The sequence below is a fragment of the Scaptodrosophila lebanonensis genome, unplaced genomic scaffold (genome assembly GCF_003285725.1).
Source record: "Scaptodrosophila lebanonensis strain 11010-0011.00,11010-0021.00 unplaced genomic scaffold, SlebRS2 tig00000053-arrow-pilon, whole genome shotgun sequence".
Classification (NCBI taxonomy): domain Eukaryota; kingdom Metazoa; phylum Arthropoda; class Insecta; order Diptera; family Drosophilidae; genus Scaptodrosophila; species Scaptodrosophila lebanonensis.
This window is the reverse complement of record NW_022060548.1, coordinates 6,815,849-6,825,914: the sequence shown is the minus strand read 5'-3', so window position 1 is coordinate 6,825,914 and position 10,066 is coordinate 6,815,849. Positions and strand designations below refer to the sequence as shown.

The 10,066-nt window shown below is 35.6% G+C and overlaps 1 protein-coding gene across 1 annotated transcript; it reads left to right on the top strand.

The window, feature by feature from the left end:
- Positions 1-364: 364 nt before the first annotated feature.
- LOC115624192 lies at positions 365-1,382 on the top strand. Its single transcript, XM_030518789.1, has 3 exons — positions 365-846; positions 913-1,020; positions 1,085-1,382. The coding sequence occupies exons 1-3, from the start codon at positions 487-489 to the stop codon at positions 1,274-1,276; spliced, it is 660 nt and encodes a 219-aa protein (XP_030374649.1). The 5' UTR covers positions 365-486; the 3' UTR covers positions 1,277-1,382.
- Positions 1,383-10,066: the final 8,684 nt, after the last annotated feature.

Below are 10,066 nucleotides of genomic sequence, written 5' to 3'. Positions count from 1 at the left end.
CTCATCATTGCCGTTACAAACGAGTAGCGACACAACAAAATGTGTGCCAGAGGACAACTAAATAATATTTTGAACGGCCATAGGTCAGACACTGAAGAAACTAACAAAATATTTTGCAAATTTATTTTTACCTTTACATTCTTGTTTTCCTTATATTTCTATTAAAAACGTACCTATAATTGGACGATTCATATGAAATTTAATTATCTTTAAATCTTTAACCCAAAATATTAAAAAAACAATTGCTGTGGTTAAATAATTTTAGTATTTAAAACAAAAGACCCTAGTAGGTTTTTAAAAATATTTCCATAAGCTTGTTACTTTTGTTATTAAAAACATACATTTTTCTCTAAACTTTCTTACAAACAACACCACAACAACAACAAAAAAACCCAACAAAAAAACTAAAAAGTAAAAAGCTAAAAAAAATTAAATATATTCGAAATATATTTTTACGATTTGATAAATTCCATAAAAATCGTCACAATGAATCGCATTGACAGCACTATGGACGACATGGCCAACACCAGGTTCCTAACTCTCTACAATAGTTTGATAAAACAGTTTGCAGCCACCACTGATTTCTCATACAACGGGGTGCTCTGTCTACTCATCGTCTATTACAAGTTTGCCCAAGTCAACGGGGAGTCCTCGAAATTGATGACTAAGAAGCAGTTGCACAATCTGTTCCTTGTTCTATTCAGAATCTATGACATAACAATCATCAATCGTGTATTGCTAAACATAACTACAGATGTGCGCTTCGTTAGTCCAGAGGCTTGGATGCAATTATTCTCCGTCTACCTGACTGACAAACTGGAAGTTCGCATGGAATTTGCCTTCAAGGTAAGTGGGGTTTGGTGCAGAATAAAGAAAATGATTTGTAGGCATATTCTATCTACTATATATCAGGTATACACCAATTCTGGTGCTGGTGTGCTGAACAGAGAGCGTGTCGGAATGGCTGTGGAGAAATTTTTTACGGGCGATGATGATGATGAGATTAATGAATTGCGAGCGGTATGTCTGAATGCTGAGATTATTTGAAATACACTTTTCTACATATACGATTTATTTTTATCAGGATATGTGCGAATTTATCTTTAATAAGTTCGATACTGACAAGGACGGCGTCATATCGTATGATGAGTACCAATATGTGGTTTCCAATCAGCCAGCTCTAATGGAGTTTTTGGGACAGGTGTTTCCCGATGTAAAGGACTTGTGCCTGATTGCATATTGCACCAATATTGAAGTTCTCTTTCCCAGCGATTAACTCCAAAAACAATGACAATAATGAAATACTATTTATAGACATGCCAGAACTATGCAGAATTAAACAAAGACTTTAAGGCCTAATGGCAAAAATATTCTAAAACAAACTGGCACCTGGGTCTTTGATTTAAAACAAAAAATCACAAAAAATAATAAACTATACTACTATTTATATATGTATATATATATATATATATATATATATATATATATATATGTATATATATAGTATTTATAGACAAAAATCCCAAAATATATTTAAATATAAAATAAGAATTTAAAAAAAGGTTAGTGGAAAGCTGATACTCACAACTTTTTACGTGTTGTCTCTACTCAGATTATGAGATGTGGTTTCGCTTCCCTTTTTTAGATGGTTCGTACCTTTAATAAACAGAATTTGCCAGTTTTACGAAATTAATATTTGGCTTTTCTACAACTATGGCAACAATATCGGAATATAGCTTTCTCTGAATAAATATTATTTTTTGATTGTACGTGTTTATCAAAAACCAAAAGTAGATTTTAAGACAAATTAACCCTTTTAATCACACCATTGTTAACCGCTTATAAAGAATTTATTCTGTTGTTTGTAAAAAGAAAGCGTTTCAGTTCCGAGTGGATTAAAAATGTGAAAGGATCTACATATGTCCATATATTCGTCCATTCATATGTCTGTCTGTTTGCATGTAATATATATATATATATATATATATATATATATATATATTTACTAGAGTCAGCAAATTTAGTCTAGAGGTTTCCAAGTTTCCAATTTCCAAATAAAATTTTTTTTAATTATTTAAAAAATTGAAAGATTATCGAAGGAAAATGATTGCCAAATCGAAGAGAGTTAATAATTTCCGATTTATGTGGCTCATCTGGCAAATACTGACATGTGGATTTATTGGGGCGTAGGAACAGCATGGATTTATTAAAATATTTAATAACGAAATGCAATATTTTAAAAATATGTTGCAGTCTTCTACGAAGCTCTTCATCGTGCTCTCTACATTTATAGTATTTTCGGTTGAAGCAGTTCCAACTACAAGCATAAATTTGTATAGTATGTTTAAATAAGCCCATCATATGTACAAGTGTGTGGGCGTTTAAACAATTTTACAACTACTTATGGATGTTTATTAATTTGTTCGCCTTTGGCTAATTTTCTCGTACATGCAAACGAAACAATGCCTGCCGTGAGGATGTTGTGGTGTTGATTGTGTTGGTGGTAGGGGGGGAGGGGAGCACATGTGCACCGCCTGAGACGTCTATTAAATATATGTGGCACAAGTGTTGAAAATAGGCGCTTAAAGGATTTCCAGCGCCAGACTCAGCGGCAGTAAGGCAAGACATTCGGCCCGCGAGCGAGCTGGCAAGCGGCTGAGCGCATTACAATGAAGTAATTTTCTATTAAGTACACAGAAAAGTTGAAATTGCCTTTTGAGCAACTTTACAGTTGTGTGGGTGCAGGTCCTGTTCGCTGCCAGTGCGGGTCTACATGCATGCATACGAGTATACTCGTGTTTGTGTGTGTGTGTCCTGTTATATTTTCCATCGGCTCTCTCCGCAAATCTGTGCGAATGTAATTGTCTCTGTTGTCTCTTTTGTTTCTGTTCTTACCATACTCTGCCCAACTCCTTCATAATAGTGTAACTGGCTGGTGGGTGGCCATGTCCTTTGAGTTTGTGTGTTTGGGGTGCGTGTTCGTTTTTCCGCGCACTGGAGGAAACGTTTGCTTTGCGGCTTTGTAAAGCAATTACATTTTGCAACACATGCGGGCCAAAATACACAAAAACATTCATTCCCAGTGCCAGTGTTGTTTGCATCAACATGCTAGCCAACATCAAATTTTCTAATTAAATTGCCCAAATTATATGTTTAAGCCAAATGTTCATCTAATTGTATGGCATGAAATAAAAGACGAGCACAGACACGCACACACAACCTCAGACTACTACTTTACTATATAATGCAATGCCAGATAATGCTTCGGCTGGTTAAATCCTAACCCCCGCCCTCGACTCGGCGGGCATTGTGGTTGCAAAAAAAATGACTACGCGGCTTTTCTGCTCTTTGGAAAGTGCAAAATTTACCAGCTTTCTGGTCAGGTATGCAATATTTTCAGCACTTCAAATCCAATGCTACCATATAATTTAATAAAAAACCTTCAAATTAGTAGGGATCGACCTTCGAATGAATGTTTGCCTATCGCGGGTCGGAGCTCCTGCAATTAATTTATTTTGCTGCCATAAAATAACACAACATCATATATCGTTTACAGAAAAGCTCTAACTCAATTAAAAATAACCAAAAAAAAATTCAAAAATAACAAAAAATAATCATTCAAATAATAATATCCTAACTCAGCAAAAAGAAGGCTGAATACGTGTATGTGTTCTAAGATTTTTAATTTTATTTAAATACCCGTGCGAAGCAGGAACAGGCCTCTAGCTATGTATAAAAGTATGAAAATTAAACAACTTAAACAAATTTGAGAATTAGTCCCTTAATCAGATACATTTTTGTATCCATCATAAAATGCAGAGTAAATAAAAATATTTAATATTTAAAATACACTTTCTTCATGCATTCCTATTGCTCCGGCCCGGGTATACTCGTCGGCCAGAGTATCTGAAAAAGTTATGCCCTTTATTTTGTTGCTTTCTTAAATACGAGTGAGGATTCCAAAAAATAAAATAAACTCGTCCTTTCTCGGACGTAGGAGAAAGCTTTTATAGTTTCTGAGATCCTTGCAGTCATCCAGACAGACGGACGGACATATCTAAATCGATTTGTCTCGTCTCGCTGATTAAGAATATATATACTTTATGGGTTCGGAGATGCGTCCTTCTTACACCTTTTCAATCTACGGGTATAACAATAGTTCCACTTAGAAACTACTTTTCGCCATCGTGCTCTATTGGCGATGGGCGTCATTACACTATTAACCAAATAGAACACTTTACAAATGATGGCCCCCATTAATGCCCTAGAAGCTGCTAAAAAATACTATCTTTTAGCAAATTGCGATGCTGTAAATGCTTCTCAATATCGCTCATTTGCAATCAACATAAAAGCCAGCTGATTGAAATTCCTCAAAACTCTTAAATGGAATTGTTTGATTTCTATGTTGTCCCACATACTATATATATATGTATATAGTGCGAGTAGTACACACTCCACAACTTGACCATTCAGTGTGTCAGTGCAGAGTGCATATCAGCAAGACCAACTCGACTTTTTGTTCGGTCAACTCCACAGGGGAGGGAGAAGTGCCAGTACACAGATGTCACATGTTTCTCGGTGTTTTAGTGCCAGCTGCCAGAAGTTGGCAAATGTTAAGAAACATTCTGACTGCGAACACTTAACAAATTTTGCTTGCGGTTTTGTGGCTATGCAGATGGTTTTGCCTGAGCCAGACAGCCTGTGATGCTTGTAGGTGTGACTGCATGTGACAAAGCGAGTAAGTAATTTTATTTAGTCCATTACTTAGGGTTGCGTCCAACATGGCGTATGCGCAATAAAAATAACAAAAAAACGCGCAAATTTTTTATTCAACTACACTCTGATCTGAAGTATAAAGTTGTGGGTAATCAGAAGTTTGTCAGAAATCGAAATAAAATCGCAAAAAGTTGAGTCGCGTAGAGAGGAGGAGGCATATGGTCAGTGATTGTTGATTTTAGCCGTCAACCAGTCAATGACACGCGTCGTTGGGGCATTGCCTGGCATAAAATGCTGCGCGTGACATTTGTCCAGACATTTGTTGGTGTTTGGTGTTACTGAGCTCGCGCCCTTGACGTTGCACGTAAAACACGTCCAGGCCGAAAGTCGCTTCGTCAAAAGGCTGAAAAGAAAGCATGAAAAAGTCACCACAGGCGGCAATCGGCCATTCGGACCATGCCAACGACATACACGAGTTTCTCATTTTACAACCAAAATCTTTACCCTTCCCCTCCCCCCTCCCATTCGTTCTTCTCATATCCGACTACATTACTTTTGGGTATCGCGTGACGTGTTTGAAAATCACAGCAGCTGCCCAACTGCCCCAAAGTACGCGGCAGTTCGTCACACCGAGGGCTATTGTTGCTGCCATTGTTGTTGCCACTGCTATTGTTGTTGTTGTTGTTGTTGTTGCATTGCCATTTGCCCTTTTTGCATTAACACGCCGCGTCCTGTTGCATTTCATTTTAAAAGTCGAGTAGTTCACTGCGAGTGACTGACCCTCTTTCAACCTCCAGTCTGCCAGTCAGTTTTTATTTTATTTTTTGTTTTTTTTTTTATTTTGTTGCGGCTTTATGCCTCGCGTACTTTTACAAAAATAAAAAAAATCATATTCTCTTTTTTTGCATTTATTCATGTCGTTATGTTCACGCTCGCGGTGTTTATACTCGTCAGTCCATTTAACGCAACCCAACTTTTGACCGCAGCATTTTGGTCAAAGGGTCCTTTATGAAGTTACACACAGTGCCTCCATACACATACATATATACTATACATATAAGTACTGCATAAACAGATGTGCGCTTCCAAATGAGATGGCCGACTATATAAGGCATATGAATGAGCATGCATTTATATTTACGCACTCGCTTAACTCTGGTAATTAGATATTTTCCGTATTTAATGTAATGCGATCGGAGATTATTCACATGAAATAAAGTTGTTGCCAAAATACTCTCTGATACTTGAGGATATTTTTCATTTTATGAGTGAACAAACGGTTTATAATTTAACATAAGCAGTGACAAAATTTTATCAAAAACACATGAGATTTTATTTAAACCAAAAAGAAAATAAAAGATTTAATTTGAGTTAATTTTTGTTTTAGATTGGTGAGAAGAGCCTTTACTATTCATCTATAATTGTTGGTTAGTGTAAATTTGGCTTGAAAAGAATTGCTAGAAAAAACGCCAGAAAATACCCTTAAAAAACGCTATGAATAGCTGGAAAACCCGCGAGCAAGTGCCGAGAAAGGCATTTATAAGTAGCTAGAGAAAGGGTGGAAAACTTGCCAGAAAATGTCTAGAAAACCCACTAAAACTAAATGGAAAGTGGCTAGAAACATCGCTTATTTATAGCCATAAAACTCGCTAGAAAACCGCCGTCACAAAAAAGGTTGCCGATCCAGCAGACAACACGCTCACATAAGAAGTTTCATTTCAATAATTTGACTAATTCTTTTTTTTTGTCGAAGATTGAAAGGTTGCCGAGCAGTAAATAATTTAAATCTTTTTTGAATTTAGCTTTATTACTATTTAGCTATATTATTACCGCTTATATAAGCGGTATTTCCAAGAAAATATGCGCTTTGATGCAGTGATAAGAAAGCTTCATTTTAATGAAAGGCTATTTCTCTCAGTTGAAAGCCATAGGTCCCCATAAGCCCCAGCCCCAAATCAAACTATAATGATTTGTTTGAAATTTGTGGTTGCCACATGAGGCCTAATCTATTTTATAGATATAAGTATGCTATATAGGCCCAATCTATTTAGACAAGAGACCTATAGTTATACTTACGTATCGAAAACAACACTAAAGTAGCTTCAGCTTCCCCTATTTCCATGCATGAAACCATTACTCATTGTTGCCTCTATCGTTCAATCATTCGTTATGAAACCACTAAATGCGTATTAAACCGATTTGAAAGATTTGCCAGATTTCAGTTTCTTTGCTTTGAGCTTATTAAAAAATTTGAATAGCAATACTTCCGCAACACATTGTGCCTAAAACCGTAGTTCAAAAATACATTTAGTGCAAAGGAGTCCAACCAGCATTAGCTTAAAAGGAATATTGTTCAACTTTTTCCCCCATCGATTGATAACAAAGAGACGGAAAATCAAAGGAGTTCACGTGCCTGAAATGTGTTCCGATTTCGAGAACAAAGCAGACGTTCTCTCCATCTATTGTTGTGCTGGTAAACGACGCATTGATTTGATTTCTAAACTTTTATTTAAGCAAGCTTAGCTCTGCTGAGCTATTGCACACAAACATTTATTTACATGATTTGGGCTTTGTGCTCTTTGAATTTGGAGCTCGTTAACAATACGATACAAGAGTATCTACATATGTATGTACATACTCATACATGTACATACATGCATGCATATATGTATACGCATGCATGTATATATGTATGTATATAAATATTCTTGCATATGTATAGACATATCTTCTAGCTCTTTTGTAACATAATGTGTTGGAACGTGCTCCGTTTTTTATTATTTCTTCACTTGGTTACATTTAAATATCGGAATTTCAATGCTATACACACACACACAAGCACATCACGTCGCCTAAGGACGACTCTGCGCAATCCCAATACACACATATTCACGTGTGTGTGTGTGTGTGCGAGATCAGCGACAGACACAGCGGCACACGTCAATGTGTAATCACTTGTACTTAATATGCAGATGATGACAATGTGACAATCAAAATGATTCCAGGTCGTTGCATGCTCAGGAGTGTGTGTATGGGTGTGTATGGATGTGTGTGTTTCTGTGCCTTTCGTGCGCTTAGAAGGGATGACGATACCAGCGTGAGTATGAGAATCAGATTATTATTATCATCGTTAGATGTTATTCAACGTTGCGCCAAGCGGATTTCCCTGCCAAGATTTCCTTAAGGCATAAACACATTAGGCTTCTGCAAGTACTTTCCTTTCTGTATTGCATTTGAATTCTAAAAAGGCAATTTGTTTGTATTTTTTCATGAAATGAATTGACTGCTTACGAGTATGAATATACATTAAGGCCCAATGGGAATGGGCTTTGTAGTATGCGGCTATGCAAAATAATGAGGATGGATATTGCATACTTATTTATTGCCCTAAACAATATAACCCCCAAATTTGGTTAGATATGATCTTTATGGTTACAATAATTTATAAATATAATTGGAGAAGAAAACCTGTAATATTTATATATGGTTACATTTTTATATTTTTTACGTAAGACGTTTAAAAAAGAGTCTGAGGATGTTATACTTTTAAAAATTACGATTTAAGAACATTTTATAATATTTTTTTATATGTTTAACGTTCTTTAATTTTTCTTTTCTTTTTTTAAAAAAAAATTTTAACTATACTGTTATTATGTACAATAATTTAAATTAAATTTTGAGAAAAATACAAATGCAACTTTAACCAGGAGCTTTGTCTATGTCTCTATATTGTCCTTTACATCGTTTTACATCGAAGATTGAACACAAAAAGTTATTACAATTTTTTTATTATTAATTTATAAAATTATTTTTTTAATCTGTGAACAACTTTAACTATTGACACAAAATAATAAATTACCAATTAATTAAATTACCAATTAATTAAATTACCAATTAATTATTATCCTAACAAAATTCTCCAAAGTTTGTTTGAAAAATGCACAAAAATGCTTAAAACTTGGTTTCTAAAATCAATAAAGAATACAAATAAAACTGCATATTCGGTATTTTGAGTCTATGAGTCTGAATTATGGGGTATTTAATAAATATGCCGTCAAAAGGTGCTTCCGTTTCCACCTTCGAGTGTTGCAAATAAATAATATTTGATTGGAATAAAGTGTAGCATACTTTTGAGAGCATTTCTCCTGTCCGGTTTTCTCTTAAGTGAGGGGCCTTTTTATTATTTGTTATTTATTTTATTAAATTAATCTACAAAATATAAATTTTTTTAAAAACTTATTTAATTTTATTTATTTGCAGTCGTACTTTTTGTTAGCCCCCGCTGAGTTTCAAACTGAGAAGCAAAAACACTTTTTTTTTATTGTATCCCAATGAAGATCATTTTAAACCATATTTTGATATATATAAACAAGCGGAAACATGCTGAAAAAATATACAAATATACTCCTCATATCCCGCATAACCCTCTTTATTATCACTATAACACAAAAGTGCCTTAATTTTCTAACTAAATAAAAAATTTCTGTGTATATTGGATAATAAAGAAAATATATTTGATTAAATTGTTTGAAATAATGTCACATTTTCTGATTTAGAATATATGTGTTATATTGATCAATCTATGAAATACTATAGTTAGTATTAGAAACCTCCTAGTATTATAAGGCTTGAACTTTCCTTCTGCAGCTCTTATCTGTTTCTGTCATGAACTAAAATTACCTCGGTGCTGAGTTATGAGAGTGTCCGGCAAGGCTGTGCACTTTAAAAGCTAATCAGAGTACGATGCATTTGGCTGCACCGGGACAGGATACAAAAGCATCGCACCATATTTCCGTCACACATTGCATTCCCATTTCGATAAGTGTGTGTGTGTGTGTATGTGAAAATCCGCAGCAGCAATTGTCGCATGTAATGCTGATGTCGACATTTTACTGCTACTTCGGTTACTGCTGCTGCTTCTCGTGCTCGTGCCTGTGTCCGTGCCGGTGTAGCCGCAGCAACACCTTCTGTGGCAACAAGGAGGCGAAATTCCCATTCCCACCTATCTCTACACATGTCGCCACCCAATGGACTGCACTTAAGCATTGCCATGCCTGCTGCGATCGGTTTACTGTTGTGTATTTTTGCATCGTCGCAGTTGCAACGACATCAGCAGTATAGCATCAGCAACAGAGCAATAGCAGCAGCAACAACAACAACAACAACAAACAACCAACAGTGCCACGTTAACCATAAAATCCTTTGCAATCAGTTGCATGCTGCCAACACTTTTGCCTATGTTACTGCTGTCTCGACCAACCCACACCCCATGTCCTTTTACAGAACACACATTGCAATTGCAGAGTGTCCTCATCTCAACATGTGGTTGTTGTTGTTTTTGTTGTTGTTG

Bases quoted from the DNA above. Each gene is read 5' to 3' on its own strand.
- LOC115624192 (XM_030518789.1), top strand. From the start codon at position 487: ATGAATCGCATTGACAGCACTATGGACGACATGGCCAACACCAGGTTC. The intron at 847-912 runs GTAAGTGGGGTT...ACTATATATCAG, and splicing joins GCATGGAATTTGCCTTCAAG to GTATACACCAATTCTGGTGC. The intron at 1,021-1,084 runs GTATGTCTGAAT...TATTTTTATCAG, and splicing joins AGATTAATGAATTGCGAGCG to GATATGTGCGAATTTATCTT.